General features: G+C 44.5%; 1 protein-coding gene across 2 annotated transcripts in view; it reads left to right on the plus strand.

The window, feature by feature from the left end:
• Positions 1 to 23,925, plus strand: part of LOC126108673 (sodium/potassium/calcium exchanger 3) — a 690,465-nt gene that overhangs the window by 429,002 nt on the left and 237,538 nt on the right. Inside the window, exon 1 of one of the 2 annotated variants that reach the window (XM_049913981.1) lies at positions 21,033 to 21,197. The exons of the other annotated variant lie outside the window; for it this stretch is intronic. Coding sequence (XP_049769938.1) covers positions 21,164 to 21,197 — 34 coding nt within the window. The 5' untranslated portion in view covers positions 21,033 to 21,163. Of the gene's footprint in view, positions 1 to 21,032; positions 21,198 to 23,925 lie in introns of those variants that run through there. 2 annotated transcript variants of the gene reach the window in all.

A 23,925-nucleotide genomic window follows, 5' to 3' on the forward strand; every position in this document is an offset into this window, starting at 1 on the left:
GTTGCCGAGTAACATTGCCTATATTGACGGAAATATGCATTTTTATGAGCCATACGAATGTTGTGGCTGGCAATGTTGCATAACATGTGGCTGCAATTTGGTTTGATGCGGTGAAGACAAGCAATGTTGCCTGTCTATATTGACTGCAATATGAACTTCTTATGATCCGTGTAAATGCTGTGGCTGGCACTGTTGCGTAACATGTGGCTGCAATTTGGCTTACGCGGTGATGCCGAGCAACATTGTCTGTCTATGTTGACTGCAATATGATCTTCTTATAAGCCGCGCAAGTGTGGTGGCCGGCAATGTTGTCAGCATGTGTCTGCAATTTGGCTTCATGTGGTGTTGACGAGCAACATTGTATGTCTGTGTTGACTGCAATATGAATTTCTTATGATCCGTGCAAATGTTGCCAGCATGTGGCTGCAATTCGAGTGGACGTGGACTTGCCGAGCAATATTGTCTGCCTATATTGACGCAAATACGCGTTTCTTATCGCCGTACAAATGTTGCGGCCGGCAATGTTGCATAACATCTGGATGCAGTGCTGCCGAGAAATGTTGACTGCCTATATTGATGGCAATGTGATCTTCTTCTCAGCCGCTCAAATGTTGTGGCCGGCAATGTTGCCAGCATGTAACTGCAATTCGCGTGGACGCGGTGATGCCGAGCAATATTGTCAGTCTATATGCACGGAAATATGCGCTTTTTATGAGCTGTACAATCGTTGTGGCCGGCAATTTTGCATAACATGTGGCTTCAATTTGGCTTGATGCGGTGTTGACGTGCAACATTGACCGTCTATATTGACTGGAATATGAACTTCTTAAGAGCCGTGTAATTGTTGTGGCCGGCAATGTTGCCTAACATGTGGCTGTAATTCGAGTGGAAGGGGTGTTGCCGAGCAATATTATCTATATAGTCGGAAATACGCGTTTTTTTTATGAGGCATGCATTTGTTGCGACCCACAGTGCTCTACATCTACATGGATACTCTGCAAATAACATTTGAGTGCCTGGCAGAGGATTCATCGAACCAGCTTCACAATTCTCTATTATTCCACTCTCGTATAGCGCGCGGAAAGAATGAACACCTATATCTTTCCGTACGAGCTCTGATTTCCCTTATTTTATCTTGGTGATCGTTCCTCCCTATGTAAATCGGTGTCAGCAAAATATTTTCGCATTAGGAGGAGAAAGTTGGTGATTGGAATTGCGTGAGAAGATTCCGTCGCAACGAAAAACGCCTTTCTTTTAATGATTTCCAGCGCAAATCCTGTATCATTTCTGTGACACTCTCTCCCATATTTCGCGATAATACAAACAAAACCTGCTGCCTTTCTTTGAACTTTTTCCATGTACTCCGTCAATCCTATCTGGTAAGGATCCCACACCGCGCAGCAGTATTCTAAAAGTGGACGGACAAGCGTAGTGTAGGCAGTCTCCTTAGTAGGTCTGTTACATTTTCTAAGTGTCCTGCCAATAAAACGCAGTATTTGGTTAGCCCTCCCCACAACATTTACTATGTGTTCCTTCCAATTTAAGTTGTTCGTAACGGTAATACCTAGGTATTTAGTTGAATTTATGGGTTTTAGATTTGATTTATCGCGTAACCGAAGTTTAACGAGTGTCTTTTAGCACTCATGTGGATGACCACACACTTTTCGTTATTTAGGGTCAACTGCCACTTTTCGCACCATTCCGATATTTCTTCTAAACCGTTTTGTAGTTTGTTTTGATCTTCTGATGACTTTATTATTCGGTAAACGACAGCGTCATCTGCAAACAACCGAAGATGGCTGCTCAGATTGTCTCACAAATCGCCCATATAGATAAGGAACAGCAAAGGGGCCTATAACACTACCTTGGGGAACGCCTGAAATCACTTCTGTTTCACTCGATGACTTTCCGTCAGTTACTACGAACTGTGACCTCTCTGACAGGAAGTCACAAACCCAGTCACATAACTGAGACGATATTCCATAAGCATGCAATTTGACTACGAGTCGCTTGTGTTGCCAAACATGTGCCTGAATTTCGTTTGGCCACAGTGTTGCCGAGCAATATTGTCTGCCTATATCGATCGCAATATGCGCATTTTATTAGCCGTGCAAATGTCGCGGCCAGCCATGTTGCCAAACACATGGCTGTAGCTCGTGAGGCCGGACTGTTGCCGGACAATAGTGACTGTCTATGGTGACGGCAATATGCCCGTTTTATGAGCCGTACGAACGGACCAATTAGCTACGTTAAGTTATGCACGCGAGCTGTTGGCGTGACGTTTCAGTCCCTGCGTCACACGCTCAGGCACACAGCGCTGGCTTTGTCTGCCCGCGCGCGACGGACGTGTCTAGCAAGTAAACGTTATGGGCTCACTGCGCCGGGACTTTCCCACCAGATCTTTAGCAAGCGCAGCGCGAGGAATAAAATCAGCTCGCTCTGTTCGTTCAATCGGTCGACCGTCTTTTTTAAGTTCTTGCAAGATATCATCTTTGCTTCATACAAATGACACGACATAATTTCAGCGACTTTACTGGTCTCATACAGATACGATTTTATGTACACTACTGGCACTAAAACTGCTACACCAAGAAGAAATGCACGTGATAAACGGGTATTCATTGGACAAATATATTATACTAGAACTGACATGTGATTACATTTGCACGCAATTTGGGTGCATAGATCCTGAGAAATCAGTACCCAGAACAACCACCTCTGGCCTTGATACGCCTGGCCATTGAGTCAGACAGAGCTCGGATGGCGTGTACAGGTACAGCTGCCCATGTAGCTTCAACACGATACCACAGTTCATCAAAAGTAGTGACTGGCGTATTGTGACGAGCCAGTTGCTTTGAGAGATTTGGAGAATGTGCTGGCCAGGGCAACAGACGAACATTTTCTGTATCCAGAAAGGCCCGTACAGGACCTACAACGTGCGGTCGTGCGTTATCCTGCTGAAATGTAGGGTTTCGCACGGATCGAATGGAGGGTAGAGCCACGGGTCGTAACACATCTGAAATGTAACGTCCAGTGTTCAAAGTGTCGTGAATGCGAACAAGAGGTGACGGAGATGTGTAACCAATGGCTCCCCATACCATCACGCCGGGTGATACGCCAGTATGGCGATGACGAATACACGCTTCCAATGTGCATTCACCGCGCTGTCGCCAAACACGGATGCGACCATCGTGATGCTGTAAACAGAACCTGGATTCATCCGAATAAACGAAGGTTTGCCATTCGTGCACCCAGGTTCGTCGTCGAGTACACCATCGCAGGCGCTCCTGTCTGTGATGCAGCGTTATGGGTAACCGCAGCCACGGTCTCCGAGCTGATAGTCCGTGCTGCTGCAAACGTCGTCGAACTCTTCGTGCAGATGGTTGTTGTCTTACAAAAGTCCCAATCTGTTGACTCAGGGATCGAGACGTAGCTGCACAATCCGTTACAGCCGTGCGGATAAGATGCCTGTCATCTCGACTGCTAGTGATACGAGGCCGTTGGGATCCAGCACGGCGTTCCGTATTACCCTCCTGAACCCACGGGTTCCATGTTCTGCCAACAGTCATTTGATCTCGACCAGCGTCAGCAGCAATGTAGCGATACGATAAACCGCAATCGCGATAGGCTACAATCCGACCTTTATCAAAGTCGGATACGTGATGGTACGCATTTCTCCTCCTTACACGAGGCATCACAACAACGTTTCACTAGGCAACGCCGGTCAACTGCTGTTTGTGTATGAGAAATCGGTTGGAAACTTTCCTCGTGTCAGCACGCTGTAGGCGTCGCCACCGGCGCCTACCTTGTGTGAATGCTCTGAGAAGCTAATCATTTGCATATCACAGCATCTTCTGCCTGTCGGTTACATTTCGCGTCTGTAGCACGTCATCATCGTGGTGTAGCAATTTTAATACAAGTGCTGTATTTGACTATTGATTGCGGATTCTCACTATAACATGTTTGAGGTTGTATCAGCCTTGAACATGAAATATGTTTCTTATGTGATCTGTTTCCACCTTACGTTGTGCGAAGATGGCGCATGGCCAAAACCAGTAGCCACATAGGTTTTTAACATAAACAGCCGATGGCAAAAAGTTACATTATTTTCAATTTTTTGGTAGATTTAAAATGGTGTCGTAATCTTCTCATTAACAGGTATTATTTTAAATTTTTAACACGATAAAACGACTATCACAGTGATTGGAATGTGATTTTCATTCTGCAGCGGAGTGTGTGCTGATATGAAACGTCCTGGCAGATTAAAACTGTGTGCCCGACCGAGACTCGAACTCGGGACAATTTCCCTTTCGCGGGCAAGTGCTCTACCAACTGAGCTACCCAAGCACGACTCACGCCCCGTCCTCACAGCTCTACCTCTTGCAGTACCTCGCCTCCTACCCTCCAAACTTTACAGATGCTCTCCTGCGAAACATTGCAGAACTAGCACTCCTGAAAGGAAGGATACTGCGGGGCCATGGCTTAGCCACAGCCTGGGGGATGTTTCCAGAATGAGATTTTCACTCAGCAGCGGAGTGTGCGCTGATATGAAACTTCCTGCCAGATTAAAACTGAGTGCCGGACTGAGACTCGAACTCGGGACCTTTTCCGAGTTCGAGTCTCGGTCCGGTACACAGTTTTAATGTTCCAGGAAGTTTCATCACGGAAACTGTCTGCATATTTCGAGCAAGCGCAGTACACAGCGTACAAATTACCCAGACTGTTTTCATTCAGCATTTGAGAATGACAGAACTTCGAGATTTCCAATTAATTTTACACACAATTTCAAAACTTTACGACATTTTTTCCGCTTTCGCGCTTTGCGTCCAACATTTAACACATTAAGTCATTCGTAATCAGACGTTTGAAGCTGTTTTCTGCACGGGAGTCGGTTCTTTAGAGAAGCGGCGGTTTACTGGAGTGTTCTACAGGGTGAAAACTATTTAAACCGACAAATTCTCGGAGGTTGTAGGGGACATCAAAACAAATATTTTTCCCTAATGTCATTTTTTCCTATGAGGATTATTTAAACCGGTAGAGGAAGATTTCTCTGTGCGCAAATTAATTAAACCAACAAAGACTTTTCCATTTTTTATGACCAAGAGACAACACATTAACACAACCCAATTTCAATTACAGTAGATTTTCAAAAATGCCTCCATTGACACGTAAGCAAAGGTTACACTGTCGGATCATGTTCTGTCTGACACGGGCAAAAACCCCAGGAGTATCCTGAACTGTTGCTGCTGCTGCTACTATCCGGGCAACCAGATCCTCTTCTGATGCAACAGGAGTTGCGTAAACAATGTTGCGCATCTCTCCCCACACAAAAAAGTCCAGAGGGGACATATCTGGGGATCGAGCAGGCCACGGTACAGGACCACCTCTGCCAATCCACGTTTCTGGGAACCGTCGGTGCAGGAATCGACGCACACGACGACTGAAATGTGCCGGCGCCCCGTCATGTTGGAACCACATGAATTGTCTTGTAGGGAGCGGGACGTCTTCCAGCAATTCTGGCAATGCTCTGGCGAGAAAATTGTAACAGTGCCTGCCATTTAATGGCCTAGGTAGCAGATACGACCCAGTTAAACAGTCCCCGACAACACCGACCCACACATTAACGAAGGACCGCACTTGATGAGCGCTAGTAACTGTGGCATGTGGGTTATCCTCACTCCAAACATGCGAATTGTGCATGTTGAAGACTCCGTCACGCCCGAACGTTGCTTCATCGGTAAACAACACCGCGGATGAAAATGTAGGATGCATTTCACACTGTTCCAGGTACCACTGCGAAAACTGTGCTCTGGATGGATAATCAACTGATTCCATGTTGTGGACACGCTGTAAGTGAAATGGACGTAACAACTGCTCTCGAAGGACAGTTCTTACATTCGTCCGATTCGTCCCCACGTTACGTGCGATTGCACGTGTGCTGATTGAAGGATCCCGCTCCACACGCTGCAAGACAGCTTCCTCGAATTGCAGCGTTCTTACCGTGCGACGGCGTCCCTGTCCTGGTAATCTGCTAAATGACCCGATCTCACGCAGACGTCGGTACACAGCAGCAAAGGTCGTACGCAGCGCCGGCTTTAGGGTGGGGCGACCCGGGCGGTCGCCCAGGGCGCCGGGGCCCAAGGGGCGCCACGTACTAAACGCATGTAAAAAAAAAAAAATTACAATTTACAATCACCCATTTCGCGAAACTAAAATATTATTCAGTCTCATTCAACATACGTCACTAATCTCACGAATGCGCGATGAATTCGGGGTAGCAGAAGAGAAATCATGCTGAATGCAATCTTCGTATTGTCTGCAACCATCCATGTTTGACGCGGGCTAGCACGGGCTCTACCAAAGCGCCTCTCTTATTTGTTTCAAGAACTGCAGCAAGGAAGAGCCCATGCAGCCGCACCATCTCTCGTTCACAACAGAAACTACCGGTCGCTCCAAATAAAAGAAAATACAGACTGTGAAATATACATTACATTATGATTTAATTAATACGAATGTATTTATATCGAATATTTGTGACTTAATGACTCATGTACATGTTTGGAACACGCAAAAACAATTTTCTGGAGTTTTTGTAGATGTACAGTGCAGTACTACGCAATATTTTTAGACAATTTCCCAAAACGTGAATGCCCAAACAATATATCACTGCTATACTGACTGTTACGGCAGCGACAGCAGCAAATGGAGCGTCTTAGCGGGCTTTCAGATTATTTGGATTTCATTTCCATTTAAAAAAATAAAATACTCAAATTTACGATGGAAAAAACCATGTTATGATCATAAGATGACGCCATTAACCACTTAAGACGATTTCTAGAAAACAGTCAAATACCGTGTTGCAAAGCACTGCCAGGTTCGCTATTTATACAATAAAGGGCGCCAACTGGACGACTCGCGCGGGGCACCTGGGTGGCTAAGGCCGGCCCTGGTCGTACGGTGCGGGATATGGCGATTAGGATGTTGTTGTCGATAAACCCGCTGTGCAGCTCGTCCGTTGTGGTGCGCTACGCAGTACGCACCAACCATATCAGTGAACTCACTCCAGGTGTGTCGCTCCACTAGTAAACAGAGACAATGCACTACTACACTGGTGGACAGCAGTTGCCTATACAAGTGAAGAGCGCAATACGCCCTCTAACAACTGAAGAGCGTAATACGGCCTTTGACAGCTAATGAGCGTAATACGGCCTCTATCGGTTAAAATATTGCTCATAGGAAAAAAATGACATTAGGCAAAAATATTTGTTTTGATGTCCCCTACAACCTCCCAGAATTTGTCGGTTTAAATACTTTTCACCCAGTATATACATTTGATACGAATACGTATAGAAATCGACTCTGATGGAGTCTGCGTTTCGGGGAACATTTCATCACGGAAACGAGACACTAGTAGCGAAGGCTGCAGCGGTTACGAAACTGACAGCCAGCCGGCGAATGCGAGGCTGGGTTATTTCCCGCAGGCGGTTGCCAGCTAAACGACTCGTCACGGTAGGCAATTAGCGAGGACGTAGACAAAACACACACCTGTGACGGAGGGCCGGCGCCCAGAGGCGGGAGCTAAAAATAGAAACTGGACAAAACGTGCAGCCCAGTTATCTGCAAGCAGTGGCGCGCTCACAGTCTGCTGTCCACAGAACGTGAAGGGGGCGTGACGGGAGGGGGGGGGGGGCAGTCGGCGGAGGGGAGGAACCTCGCCGCGCACACCTGTTGCCCCACACCGTAGGTTCAGTCACTCGCATATAAAGGCACGAACACAACTCACAGCCGGCTAGTGACGTCACTGATTCGGCATCAGGGCGTGGTCCGCATGTAAATCTACCTCCATGCTCTGCGAACGTCATTCAAGCTCATTGCATTAAACTTTGAAAAAAAAAACCGGAACGTCCTATTTTCTGATGCAAAAAGTGCAGTTCCTTCTATAAATATAACACATCAACAGAAGTCAGTAGATACTGATCCACTGATCGTGATCGGGCCAAATATCTCACGAAGTAAGCGTCAAACGGAAAAACTACAAAGAACGAAACTCCTCTAGCTTGAAGGTGGAAACTAGATGGCGCTATGGTTGGCCCTCTAGATGACGCTGTCAAAGGTCAATCGGATACCAACTGCGTTTTTCTTTTTTTTTTTTAAATAGGAACCACCATTTTATATTACATATTCGTGTAGTACGTAAAGAAATATGAATGTTTTATAAATACACTACTGGAAATTGAAATAAGAACACCGTGAATTCATTGTCCCAGGAAGGGGAAACTTTATTGACACATTCCTGGGGTCAGATACATCACATGATCACACTGACAGAACCACAGGCACATAGACACAGGCAACAGAGCATGCACAATGTCGGCACTAGTACAGTGTATATCCACCTTTCGCAGCAATGCAGGCTGCTATTCTCCCATGGAGACGATCGTAGAGATGCTGGATGTAGTCCTGTGGAACGGCTTGCCATGCCATTTCCACCTGGCGCCTCAGTTGGACCAGCGTTCGTGCTGGACGTGCAGACCGCGTGAGACGACGCTTCATCCAGTCCCAAACATGCTCAATGGGGGACACATCCGGAGATCTTGCTGGCCAGGGTAGTTGACTTACACCTTCTAGAGCATGTTGGGTGGCACGGGATACATGCGGACGTGCATTGTCCTGTTGGAACAGCAAGTTCCCTTGCCGGTCTAGGAATGGTAGAACGATGGGTTCGATGACGGTTTGGATGTACCGTGCACTATTCAGTGTCCCCTCGACGATCAGTGGTGTACGGCCAGTGTAGGAGATCGCTCCCCACACCATGATGCCGGGTGTTGGCCCCGTGTGCCTCGGTCGTATGCAGTCCTGATTGTGGCGCTCACCTGCACGGCGCCAAACACGCATACGACCATCATTGGCACCAAGGCAGAAGCGACTCTCATTGCTGAAGACGACACGTCTCCATTCGTCCCTCCATTCACGCCTGTCGCGACACCACTGGAGGCGGGCTGCACGATGTTGGGGCGTGAGCGGAAGACGGCCTAACGGTGTGCGGGACCGTAGCCCAGCTTCATGGAGACGGTTGCGAATGGTCCTCGCCGATACCCCAGGAGCAACAGTGTCCCTAATTTGCTGGGAAGTGGCGGTGCGGTCCCCTACGGCACTGCGTAGGATCCTACGGTCTTGGCGTGCATCCGTGCGTCGCTGCGGTCCGGTCCCAGGTCGACGGGCACGTGCACCTTCCGCCGACCACTGGCGACAACATCGATGTACTGTGGAGACCTCACGCCCCACGTGTTGAGCAATTCCGCGGTACGTCCACCCGGCCTCCCGCATGCCCACTATACGCCCTCGCTCAAAGTCCGTCAACTGCACATACGGTTCACGTCCACGCTGTCGCGGCATGCTACCAGTGTTAAAGACTGCGATGGAGCTCCGTATGCCACGGCAAACTGGCTGACACTGACGGCGGCGGTGCACAAATGCTGCGCAGCTAGCGCCATTCGACGGCCAACACCGCGGTTCCTGGTGTGTCCGCTGTGCCGTGCGTGTGATCATTGCTTGTACAGGCCTCTCGCAGTGTTCGGAGCAAGTATGGTGGGTCTGACACACCGGTGTCAATGTGTTCTTTTTTCCATTTCCAGGAGTGTAATTACTATTAAAAACAGTCTTGATCACGATTTATTTAACAAGGTGACCGGTTTCGACCACTACTGTGGTCATCTTCAGACTATTGAGTAGGAACCCCTTTCTGTTGTTCTCCAACAGAAAGGGGTTCCTACTCAATAGTCTGAAGATGACCACAGTAGAACAACAGAAAGGGGTTCCTACTCAATAGTCTGAAGATGACCACAGTAGTGGTCGAAACCGGTCACCTTGTTAAATAAATCGTGATCAAGACTGTTTTTAATAGTAATTATTTACAAGACATTGATCACTGCTGTTCCCGTAATGCATTCAAAAGTAATGAATGTTTTAGTTGGACCACATACCTGCATTTCTTGTGCACTTGACACGTTTCACATCATAGCGGCTACTGTATCATGCGATTGATCAATGGAACACACAACCAACTAACTAACAAACTAACTGGCAGAGGGTACTTCAGATTATAGTTATTATGGGTTCTCTGCGTTCAATTCACATATGGAGGTCCGCAGCTCGTGGTCGTGCGGTAGCGTTCTCGCTTCACACGCCCGGGTTCCCGGGTTCGATTCCCGGCTGGGTCAGGGATTTTCTCTGCCTCGTGATGACTGGGTGTTGTGTGACGTCCTTAGGTTAGTTAGGTTTAAGTAGTTCTAAGTTCTAGGGGACTGACGACCATAGATTTTAAGTCCCATAGTGCTCAGAGCCATTGAACCACATATGGAGTGCAGGAAGAAAGACTGCATAAACACCTCTGTGCACAACATAATTAGCGTTTTCGTGTCCTTACCTCCCCAGAGGGAGCAGTGCGTAGGGAACTGTACTATAATATTGCTCGATTCATCGCATACTACTGCTTGTTTAAACTTCTTATTTTAACGCTACGGCATTCGCCTAGTATCTTCCCAGTACAACGTAGTTCAATCTTATCATCACTTACCTTTCTACTCTCTTTGTAAGCTCCCCACTACTGTTTCTGTATGAAATTTAGCACAAATTTACCTCCCAATCTACGAAAAGATCTACTATCTACCAAAAGTATGCACTCACAAACTGTAATCCAACTTAAACTAGTATGCTAACCTTAGACTGAAGAGAACCTAATTTGAACTGTAACTGGTCTGAATACAAATTCTCTTTATATTAAATGTGCAACTGAAGTAAAACAATTATCTGGCCCTAATCAAAATTTCCACTTACCTCGCGTCCTGACAACACGGTTCCAGATTTATCGAAAGCACAACGCCGGCCAGTGTGGGCGAGCGGTTCCAGGCGCTTCAGTCTGGAACCGCGCGACTGCTACGGTCGCAGGTTCGAATCCTGCCTCGAGCATGGATGTGTGTGATGTCCTTAGGTTAGTTAGGTTTAAGTAGTTCTAAGTTCTACGGGGACTGATGACCACAGATGTTAAGTGCCATAGTGCTCAGAGCCATTTGAACCATTTTGAAATGGGGTGAGGAGAGTAACTATTCCTACGAGATGATATTCCAAGACAACGAGTATAGAATGAAGTACATATTCGAAAAAGACTAGTAAAGCTTCGCATGATCTTGATACACAACATTTGTCTGCACAGTACTACGCTTATCAAAGTGAACTATGATCTGGAAAGGGTACAATGTTACAAAGACTTTTTCTCTAAAAACTAAACAGTTTAATCAGTTGATATGTAAATGTATAATTCAGCGAAGTGGGGTGGTCTTTCTCTCTGCTCTGAGAAAGTGCTACAAAGTTAACTACAGTGTTGCCAACACTAAAAAACCCGAGTCGCTAGATTCAATATCAAAAGTCGCTAGAAAGTCGCTAAAACTGATTTTACTAGGAGTGTACTGAAAATTTCGTGCTGTGAATGGTGCAATAAGCCAGTGGGGGGGGGGGGGGGGATAAAATATTAATAAAAACTCTCATACGTAATTGCTATATTGTCTTAATTAAATGACGTATCGCTTGCAACAACATATATATAAAATACGCAAACGTTTAATTTAACCTGTTATCATAATTCACGCAACACAAATTGTTCTTTCAATAACAGTAGTCAAATATACTAGAAATATACAACTATATTTGCAACAAAAGAAAGCAAGAAAACAAATTAGGTTACAAAATATATACATACCGGTATGTGAGCTATTCATCGCCGTCACTCAGAAGATCGAAAAACTTCTGTTTCATGCTCTGACAGAACTGTAGTTGATGCAGAGGGTTGAACGTCGTTCAAAAGATGATGTTGCAGTTCGACTGGTTTTTTCGCAAATGGGTAACTTTTGTTCGTTCCAACAAGCTCCAATACGTCTGACGGTATGTCAAAACACGCACAATCTTTATTTTGTTTCTTCAGCTGGTCTCAATATGATCAAAGCATTAATTGTCTTTAACGATAATCCGTTACGTTGTTTGCTTTTTATAATGTTCGTAGAACTGAATATTCTTTCCATTTCTGCATTTTAATGCGGTAGGCATAGAACAGTCATTGCTAGCTGTGAAATCAAAGAAAAAGGATTCTTCCCTGTGGCATTTTCATACTGCAAGACCTCACTCCAAAATAAAATAGTGTTAGTAGTGTTATTCCACCTAATGAAGTTGATATTATGCCATTCTTGCAGCATACCGTCTATGAAATCGCCACTAAAACCCAGTGCTTTGGCTACATCCGCAACAGCATTATTTTTATTCACTTTTAGTGTTTCTTCCACATTCAGCATTGAAATTTTTTTCAGGATCGTAACTTTACTTGGCAGTCTTTGTTGAATTTCTTTTATGAGTTTCAGGCTAAACTGAATGCATCTCTTCTTCACATAAACTTTATTTTCTTCAGACAAACTTGACTCAGACAATGTCTATAGTTAAAAATCTTAGTTTTGTTAATGAAAATACTGGCCCAAAATAGTTTTGAGTCGTCAGTACTCCAAAAGTCGCCAGATAAGTCGCTAAATAATTTTTGTCGCTAAAAAGTTTTTTTTGTCGCTAAGACGAAGGCAAAAGTCGCCATTTCTAGCGACAAAGTCGCTAAATTGGCAACGCTGGTTAACTAGCTGACAACAATCATTCCGTGAAAAGCTGCGCATTGTTGCAGTCTTACCTCAAACTTCTTCTCTTCAAAAAATAATAACATTATTTACACTTTATATTCTTTTTGGCTTTCAATATATCTATCTTATTCATCCTTGCTGTTCTTTACACTAAATCTTTCTTTATCTAACAAATACCAATCACAAATCAACACTGCACTAGTGAATACGTCCCTCACCTACCACACTTGAACTAAATATGCGCTGAGGCAAAGACTCACAAGATTAACAGTAACGTAACTCTCTCTCTCTCTCTCTCTCTCTTTCTTTCTGATGTGCACATCGATAATTTACAAAAATCGGAATGACATGCACACCTTATTGCTTTTAAGTGTTGTTTGTTCATGATCGGTCCAATCTTGTGACACTGGATACGTTCTTGAAACGCTGTAAATAGGTTTCCTCAGTTTTGTAACAACATATTACGTCACATTCGGTTCAATATATTAAAAATCATCATAGCTGACGTGCGGCAAATAGCTGCCATCCTCATGTGTGATTAAGTTACTGCAAAGATTCGGAGAAATATATAACAATTACGGTTACGCCCTTTGAACTTCATGAAGTCGCCTGAAATATTTCAGTGAATGTACACGATATTGTCGCGTGGTAAAAAAGACTTCTTCACAGGAAACCGAGAGGTCACGCGATCGAATCCTGGCGGGATCACGGATTATTCAGTACCCTTTTAGCCTAGCTTTCGCCTGTCAGCCGTCTGATTCGGCAGGAACGACTTTTGGTTCTGATTGTATGTTAACTTGTAGGTCACCTTTGCCCAGGCGCATAATCGCGATAGGAAATAAATATTGTTGCAGAGAGACAAACAATATAACTACCTACATAGCTGCACTATTATTCTCAATGTTACGTAAATTCTTTGTTAAACACTGACCTTTTACGCTGCTGATTATGACTTGAATAATATTTACCGCAGTGAAAACAATATTTTTACGAGTCAGCGATTTTTACTTATAAGCAAGGCTGAGGCTCATATTAATATTTATTATCTTTGCTCTCGTCGTGTACATTCAATGAAAACTTTCCTGCAAAAAATATTTTCTCTTCTTGATAGCAAAACATATTTAAAGGATTTGGTCCTGTTATCTTGAGGGTGAAGCCCGAAAATCATGTGTTTAATTATATTTCACGTAATGGCTGCCAACGCGCCATTTCGACAAAAGAATGACAGATGGCCAACGACAAAACTTGAATTCTACCGATAATTAATTATATTTCCGCTAAACTATATTCGCATGGAGGGAGAGGTGTGAAATGAGATTACAAGGGTGAACACGTTTATAAATGTGTTCTAAAATAAAGTTACGCACCATTAACAAAATCGTGCGTTCAGAAGCAACCTCGTACAAAAGGGTTTAGCAGGTTCTAGGGCTGACGCTAGAGTAGTCATTTTATTCATCCATGTCTTTATCACACAGTTATATAGAAACTCCATAATATTAAATTCTCATAGTTTATTAATCACTTTCTACGCCCTTGGTGGGATTAATGAAACATCAGAGTATTGCAGTTTCCGAACACGGTTGAGACCAGTCTAATATTGTAGCCGGCCGGTGTGGCCGAGCGGTTCTAGGCGGTACAGTCTGGAACCGCGCGACTGCTACGGTCGCAGGTTCGAATCCTGCCTCGAGCATGGATGTGTGTGATGTCCTTAGGTTAGTTAGGTTTAAGTAGTTCTAAGTTCTAGGGGGACTGATGACCTCAGATGTTAAGTCCGATAGCGCTCAGAACCATTTGAACCAATATTGTAAACCGAATCTATGGCTTCCCTACTTTAGAATGAGTGTTCAATGTGGCGACGCCCAACTCCAAATGGTTCAAATGGCTCTGAGCACTATGGGACTCAACTTCTGAGCTCGTCAGTCCCCTAGAACTTAGAACTACTTAAACCTAACTAACCTAAGGACATCACACACGTCCATGCCCGAGGCAGGATTCGAATCTGCGACCGTAGCGGTCGCGCGGTTCCAGACTGTAGCGCCTAGAACCTCTTGGTCACTCCGGCCAGCCCCCCAACTCAGTAACGTAATGTGCAACGACGAACCTTTCTTTTTTCTTTTTTTTTCGTACATCCATCCTCATCCTCTGGTGGATACTGGAACAAAACCTGATCAATATATACTGAAGCGCCAAAGAAACTGGTTTAGGCAAGCGTATTGAAATACAGAGATATGTAAACAGACAGAATACGGCGCTGCGATCAGCAACGCCTGTGTAAGACAGATGTCTGGTGCAGTTGTTGGACCGGTTACTGCTGCTACAATGGCAGGTTATCAAGATTTAAGTGAGAATTTACGTGCTGTTATAGTCAGCGCACGAGCGATGGGACACAGCATCTCCGAGGTATCGACGAAGTGGAATTTTTCCCGTACGACCATTTCACGTGTGTACCGTGGATGTTAGGAAACCGGTAAAACATACTGCAAGAACAGGATCAACGACGACTGAAGAGAATCGTTCATCGTGACGGAAATACAAGCCTTCCGAAAACTTCTGCAGATTTCAGTGCTGGGCCATCAACAAGTGTCAGCGTGCGAACCATTCAACAAAACATCATCGATATGGGCTTTCGGTGCTTAAGGACCACTCGTGTACCCTTGATGACTGCACGACACAAAGCTTTACGCCTCGCCTGGGCCCGTCAACACCGACATTGGACTGTTGATGACTGGAAACGTGTTGCCTTGTCAGACGAGTCTCGTTTCAGATTGTATCGAGCGGATGGAAGCGTACGGGTATGGAGATAACCTCATCAATCCACGGACCCTGTATGTCAGCAGGGGACTGTTCGAGCTGGTGGAGGCTCTGTAATGGTGTGGGTCGTGTGCAGTTGGAGTGATGTGGGACCCCTGATACGTCTAGATACGACTCTGACAGGTGACACGTACGTAAGCATTCTGTCTCATCACTAGACCTCGAATTTTTAGGTTCTAAAAATGTTGAAAGAGGTAACTAAAATAGCTTCTATCACTTACAAAAATAGGTTATAAAAATCAGAAAATAGGTGACCAAAATCTGACATTTTACTGTCTAGGAAGATAAATAGATTGACAAAATTTACATTATACTATTGTCCATGTCCTGAATTACAGTCACAGTAAATAAATAACACTTTCTCCAGATTTTACGTTGAGAAACTGCATCACTTGTCTGTTAATAGCATCTTATTTGTCGAGAATGAGCGTTCCACATCAACAGATATCACCGGAGCATATTTAAATGATGGTATTACGCGCCATGCGACCGCACTTTGATGTTCTGTTGATTTATCTGGTAAGATGTCAGCCACTGTGGAGAGGATAGTCAGTCCTTTTTCTTCTTTTCTTTTTTTTCTGTAGCAATGTCTTTTCTCACTAATTTCCATACCAACAGAACCTGGGGCCATGCTGATTTCTTCTGTCACCTCTTCTCTAGCAATCGCAGTTGCTCGTAGACTGGTTTCCCTGAACAACTCTGTTGTTGTTGTTGTAGTCTTCAGTCCTGAGACTGGTTTGATGCAGCTCTCCATGCTACTCTATCCTGTGCAAGCTTCTTCATCTCCCAGTACGTACTGCAGCCTACATCCTTCTGAATCTGCTTAGTGTATTCATCTCTTGGCCTCCCTCTACGATTTTTACCCTCCACGCTGCCCTCCAATGCTAAATTTGTGATCCCCTTATGCCTCAGAACATGCCCTACCAACCGGTCTCTTCTTCTTGTCAAGTTGTGCCACAAAATCCTCCCCTATTCTATTCAATATCTCTTCATTAGTTACGTGATCTACCCATCTAATCTTCAGCATTCTTTGTAGCACCACATTTCGAAAGCTTCTATTCTCTTCTTGTCTAAACTATTTATCGTCCAAGTTTCACTTCCATACATGGCTACACTCCATACAAATACTTTCAGAAACGACTTCCTGACACTTAAATCTATACTCGATGTTAACAAATTGTTCTTCTTCAGAAACGCTTTCCTTGCCTTTGCCAGTCTACATTTTATATCCTCTCTACTTCGACCATCATCAGTTATTTTGCTCCCCAAATAGCAAAACTCCTTTACTACTTTAAGTGTCTCATTTCCTAATCTAATTCCCTCAGCATCACCCGACTTAATTCGACTACATTCCATTATCCTCGTTTTGTTTTTGTTGATGTTCATCTTATATCCTCCTTTCAAGACACTGTCCATTCCGTTCAACTGCTCTTCCAAGTCCTTTGCTGTCTCTGACAGAACTACACTGTCATCAGGGAACCTCAAAGTTTTTATTTCTTCTCCATGGATTTTAATACCTACTCCGAATTGTTCTTTCCTTTCCTTTACTGCTTGCTCAATATACAGATTGAATAACATCGGGGACAGGCTACAACCCTGTCTCACTCCTTTCCCAACCACTGCTTCCCTTTCATACCCCTCTACTCTTATAACTGCCATCTGGTTTCTGTACAAATTGTAAATAGCCTTTCGCTCCCTGTATTTTACCCCTGCCACCTTTAGAACAACTCTAGAGCTTTAATAATACGGAGCATAAACGCATAATGAGATTTTGTGTACGCAATGTCATTGGAAATTGTTGGGTCCTGTAGAAGATCCTTAGCTGAAGTAATGCTCATTGCCTACTGCCACAGTTTAAATAATGTCTTCCAAGTGTTCGGTGTAACATTCCATGGCCTCTAGCCACGTTCCAAAGCGAATAAGTGTGGGTTCTGGTTAAAGTGGTACGCTGGGAAGTTTCTCTCGAAATAACTGGATTCTTGTAGGTGCTTTATTAAGAACCTATTTGTTGGTTGAAGCTAGTTCATTTATATGTGAAAATTCGAGACGTATCGTCTCAGCAACACGATTCATGGCATGGGCAAAACATGTGATATGAAGCAGGTCGCATAAAATACTTGCAACAGTTTAACAACAGCTGCATCAGTCTAGATTACAAGTACTTTATTTTCATCTATACTGTTGGGGAAAAGTAATTTGAGGGCTCTATTAACAAAGTGAGCAACTGTTTCTTGGTTAGTCTTTTTCAGCTCCTCGCTGCAGATGAGGTATAGAGCGAGTGTCAGGATCTAACTTTCCAACAATAAAATTAGCCACAGATCGGCCTCGTTTGTCCATTGTCTCATCGACAGAGATCCACGTGAATCGCATGTATCTTCCCTTACCCTACTCAATGTATTCTCAGATAAAGTATCTAAATAGTTCTTTCTCAGTGTGGGTTCTGACGGAAAGCTCCGGTGACGGTATTTCCCTAGAAATCTTTTGAACTGGCTATTTTCAACTGCATTGAATGATATGTTTGATGCAAATATGTCTCGAAACAGGTCAAGATGAAATTGATTTAGGCTTTTTTGCATTTGGTTTGGTTACAAACGTTTGTTTCAAGTCTGATTCATTTTTTAAATGTGCCTCATGTTTAATCCCTGCAACATGCTGACTTAAATGTGACCTCTGTTCTCAACGTACCTAAAAACCAAAAGAAATGAGAAATACTTTGTGGAAGAATTTGCGCACGAAATCTATTTAGCAAAATTAACCTAAATTATGGGTCTAGAAGCAATATTTTTGCTTTCACAAGAGGGTCTATACAGGGGCGACGTTCTTGAGAATAACATTATGGAAATGGAAGAGGATGTAGATGAAGATGAAATGGGAGATACGATACTGCGTGAAGAGTTCGACAGAGCACTGAAAGACCTACGTCGAAACAAGGCCCCGGGAGTAGACAACATTCCATTAGAACTACTGATAGCCTTGGGAGAGTCAGTCCTGACAAAACTCTACCATCTGGTGAACAAGATGTATGAAACAGACGAAATTCCCTCAGACTTCAAGAAGAATATAATAATTCTAACCCCAAAGAAAGCAGATGTTGACAGATGTGAAAATTACTGAACTATCAGTTTAACAAGTCACAGCTGCAAAATACTAACGCGAATTCTTTACAGACGAATGGAAAAACTGGTAGAAGCCGATCTCAGGGAAGATCAGTTTGGATTCCGTAGAAATGTTGGAACACGTTATGCAATACTGACTCTACGACTTATCTTATAAAACAGATTAAGGAAAGCCACAGCTACGTTTCTAGCATTTGTAGACTTAGATAAAGCTTTAGACAAATTCTAAAGGTGGCAGGGGTAAAATACAGGGAGCGAAAGGCTATTTACAATTTGTACAGAAAGCAGATGGCAGTTATAAGAGTCGAGGGACATGAAAGGGAAGCAGTGGTTGGGAAGGGAGTAAGACAGGGTTGTAGCCTCTCGCCGATGTTATTCAATCTGTATATTGAGCAAGCAGTAAAGGAAAGAAAAGAAAAATTCGGAGTAGGTATTAAAATCCATGGAGAAAAAATAAAAACTTTGAGATTCGCCGGTGACATTGTAATTCTGTCACACACAGCAAAGGACTTGGAAGAGCAGTGTTGAACGGAATGGACAGTGTCTTGAAAGGAGGATATACGATGAACATCATCAAAAGCAAAACGAGGATAATGGAATGTAGTCGAATTAAGTCGGGTGCTGCTGAGGGAATTAGATTAGGAAATCAGACACTTAAAGTAGTAAAGGAGTTTTGCTATTTAGGGAGCAAAATAACTGATGATGGTCGAAGTAGAGAGGATATAAAATGTATACTGGCAATGGCAAGAAAAGCGTTTCTGAAGAAGAGAAATTTGTTAACATCGAGTATAGATTTGAGCGTCAGGAAGTCGTTTCTAAATATTTTTGTATGGAGTGTATCCATGTATGGAAGTTAAACATAGACGATAACTAGTTTGGACAAGAAGAGAATAGAAGCTTTCGAAATGTGGTGCTACAGAAGAATGCTGAATATTGGATGGGTAGATCACATACCTAATGAGCAGGTATTGAATAGAATTGGGGAGAAGAGGAGTTTGTGGCACAACTTGACTAGAAGAAGGGATGGGTTGGTAGGACATGTTCTGAGGCATCAAGGGATCACCAATTTAGCACTGGAGGGCAGAGTGGAGGGTAAAAATCGTAGAGGGAGACCAAGAGATGAATACACTAAGCAGATTCAGAAGGATGTAGGTTGCAGTAGGTACTGCGAGATGAAGAAGCTTTCACAGGATAGAGTAGCATGGAGAGCTGCATCAAACCAGTCTCTGTACTGAAGACGCGACTTAATTCGACTACATTCCATTATCCTCGTTTTGCTTTTGTTGATGTTCATCTTATATCTTCCTTTCAAGACACTATCCAGTCCGTTCAACTGCTCTTCCAAGTCCTTTGCTGTCTCTGGCAGAATTACAATGTCATCGGGGAACCTCAAAGTTTTTATTTCTTCTCTATGGATTTTAATACCTACTCCGAATTTTTCTTTTGTTTCCTTCGATGCTTGCTCAATATAGAGATTGAATAACTTCGGGGAGAGGCTACAACCCTGTCTCACTCCATTCCCAACCACTGTTTCCCTTTTGTGTCCCTCTACTCTTATAACTGCGATCTGGTTTCTGTAAAAATTGTAAATAGCCTTTCGCTCCCTGTATTTTACCCATGCCACCTTCAGAATTTGAAATTAGAGTATTCCAGTCAACGTTGTCCAAAGCTTTATCTAAGTCTACAGATGCTAGAAACATAGCTGTGCCTTTCCTCAATCTGTTTTATAAGATAAGTCGTAAGGTCAGTAATGCCTCACGTGTTCCAATATTTCTACGGAATCCAAACTGATCTTCCCCGAGGTCGGTTTCTAGTAGTTTTTCCATTCATCTGTAAAGAATGCGCGTTAGTATTTTGCAGCCGTGACTTATTAAACTGATACTTCGGTAATTTTCGCATCTGTCAACACCTGCTTTCTTTGGCATTAGAATTATTATATTCTTCTTGAAGTCTGAGGGTATTTCGCCTGTCTCATACATCTTGCTCACCAGATGGTAGAGTTTTGTCAGGACTGGCTCTCCCAAGGCTGTCAGTAGTTCTAATGGAATGTTGTCTACTGCCAGGGCGTTGTTTCAGCTCAGGCCTTACGGTGCTATATTTTTGAGAAATCGATTTTTTAAAAGTTTTTTGACGTCCTGTCTCAAACGCTCGATGGAGTGGTAGGAGGGGGGGGGGGGGTGCCACTATCAAGTTTTTGCCACGATTCGGAAGTATCGTAGATCCGGGGACGATGTACTGCATAGAAATATCCGCTTAGGCTGACTTTCCTAGCCGGAGCAGTTGAGCGCTAGTTCAGTCGGCGAGAGTCGGCTAGCGCGCGCCGCGCATGCCCAGGTCGAGTGGTGGGGGGTAGCGGGAGTGGGTCACGTGGCGGAGGGGAAGAACCGCTTCTCCGCGGACACCTGTTGCGCCTCGATGCAGGGCAGTCGGTGGCTAGGCAAGGCGCCAGGTGGGCGTGTGTGTCGGGCGACTGAAGGAAGGTAGCGATTCGCTAGCGGGGGGTCACTGACTCCTAAAGGCCGACGGAATGGGTGCGTCCTGCAGTGCGGCTGGGCTGCGGTGACGGCGATGGAGGCGCCGAACGGCACGATCCAGGGGCCTGGTGAGTAGCTTACCGGCCACGCACTGCATCGCGGCGGATTCTCCGTCCTTTCGTCGCTTCTTCCGCACTGTCGCCAGACCCAAAACCAGGGGCGGGCAGGAATTATGCACGTGTGCGGTGCACATGCACGTGTGCAGTTAACAGGTGTTCTGCTCGCACGCAGGGGCAAGCTGGCCACCCGCTTCTCTCCCCTCCCCGCCATACCGTCTCTCCGCTTCTTCCTCTGTAATGCGTTTTGCTTCCTGGCCTGCTTTATTAAATGAAGGAATAAGATTAGAAGGAGTGCTTGACAGAAATCATGGTTTGAAAGAGTACCTATTACCTACGATACGTTTTATTTAATTATCACAGGTGGAGTTTACAATACGTTTCATGTCTGGAACAAAATTTCTACATACAGACAAACGCAGTTACGTAAATTTTCATTACTGATGTTTGCTGTTAACCGAGACTTATTAATTTTCATAACAGAAAAAAATCTCTCACAAAAGTATCTCAAGCCCAACATTGACTATCTTCGTGGCTTCACGATGGAGACGAGGAAACTCTTGCTGTGGAAAATCGTGATAAAAATCTATTACACGTCTTGCCAAAAGGAACTTGTCTCTCAGACGAGAATTACACTGTAGATCTATTAATTCCATTTGCAAACTGAGATGAATATCATCTACAGAATCCAGATTCTCTCGAGAACTATTCAAAACCTTGGGATAAGTAAGATATATCCCCAAATCGCTTGAGAAATTCCTCTTCTATTGCACTAAGAACGGCAACATACTGAAATTTATTATAATGGCGTTCAATATTGAACTTCCGCTCACCAGCGACAATCCTGTCACATATTATACATTTCCAATTTTCACGATTTTCCACAGAGAACAAATGATTCTCCCATTCTTTTTCAAGAGATAGCAAATCTCCAATTCTCCGTTTCCTTGATTCACTCTGCATTTTCCGGTTATTGAAATACAACGTTCACTACGTAGTGGTCGCTTCGCTTCAACGTCCGCAGCTTAGCCTGGCACTGCACTGCCGCAACCTGCCGGCTGTCGCCACTGCCCCATTCGACGCCTGCACGCGAGCAGCACACGTGCAGCGCTGTGTGCTCATGAGCCGCGTGCAACGTTTGCCCGCCCCTGCTCAAAACCTCAAAAGACCGAACTCGGCGTTAAACTTAGCTACAGACTTTTGCATGTTTTCAATCATTAATAATCAACTGCTGTCAGTTGTTGCAAGACAGCCGTAAAAGTGCTTGTACAGAATGATTCACGAATATAGGCAAATATTTTAGCGTGTTGTTCAAATAACTTACGGGTTTGCTGCCGGTCGAAGACCGCCGATATTTCGACAGGAGCACACCCTGCCATTCTCAAGGCACAAATGCAAGGAAGAAGAAATGTGCAAGCAAATTAAATACCTCGGTTCACAGAGGAGAAACAGGGAAGATACCACACACAGAACAAGTGTCAACACAAAAAAAGATAACCAACTGGCCGGCCGGTGTGGCCGCGCGGTTCTAAGCGCGTCAGTTTGGAACCGCGTGACCGCTACGGTCGCAGGTTCGAATCCTGCCTTGGGCATGGATGTGTGTGACGTCCTTAGGTTAGTTAGGTTTGAGTAGTTCTAAGTTCTAGGGGACTGATGACCTCAGTAGTTAAGTCCCATAGTGCTCAGAGCCATTTGATAACCAACATCAGAAATATCGATAGTTACTATTAATCGACATGTGAGGTAGCACTAATTCTGTCCCTCTGTTTTTTGATGAGAGGCAGAGCCGGATTCCAAGCAGCATTTAAACAATATCCACCATCTCTGTTAATAAGGTTGCTTGATTGATTTCAACAGCTTCCTTAATAACACTATCCCAATAGCTGGACGTGCAAGCCAGAATCTCCGTGTTGTTGTATTCCGTAGGATGACCGGTCTCAAGGCAGTGTTCCGCAATAGCGGATTTGCTCGGCTGTTGTGAGCGTGTGTGACGCTTATGTTCAATACACCGGTGTTCCACACTCCTGATTGCCTGACTAATATATGGCAGAGTCATTCAAACGCAATCTCTGCACTCTGATATTTTAGTCACTTTTGATGTGGTTTCTCTTTCCACTCGCGTTCTTCTCTCTGATTCGTTGCAGCTAATTGAGGTTAAGTTTGGTGCCGAGTTAACAAATTTGTTTCGACGTGTGCTGACTTCCACTTACTTTTTATTCAATGGTCAGTACTACGAACAGACTGATGGAGTTGCAATGGGAAGCCCGTTGTCACCTATTGTGGCAAATTTGTTTATGGAGAACTTTGAGGAACGTGCATTGGAGTCAACGACCTTGAAACCTGCGTGTTTTTTCAGATATGTAGACGATACCAGAATGAGATTTTCACTCTGCAGCGGAGTGTGCGCTGATATGAAACTTCCTGGCAGATTAAAACTGTGTGCCCGACCGAGACTCGAACTCGGGAGTACCGGGCGTGAGTCGTGCTTGGGTAGCTCAGATGGTAGAGCACTTGCCCGCGAAAGGCAAAGGTCCCGAGTTCGAGTCTCGGTCGGGCACACAGTTTTAATCTGCCAGGAAGTTTCATATCAGCGCACACTCCGCTGCAGAGTGAAAATCTCATTCCGGAAACATCCCCCAGGCTGTGGCTAAGCCATGTCTCCGCTGTATCCTTTCTTTCAGGAGTGCTAGTTCTGCAAGTTTCGCAGGAGAGCTTCTGTAAAGTTTGGAAGGTAGGAGAC

Source organism: Schistocerca cancellata, chromosome 11, assembly GCF_023864275.1.
Source record: "Schistocerca cancellata isolate TAMUIC-IGC-003103 chromosome 11, iqSchCanc2.1, whole genome shotgun sequence".
Classification (NCBI taxonomy): domain Eukaryota; kingdom Metazoa; phylum Arthropoda; class Insecta; order Orthoptera; family Acrididae; genus Schistocerca; species Schistocerca cancellata.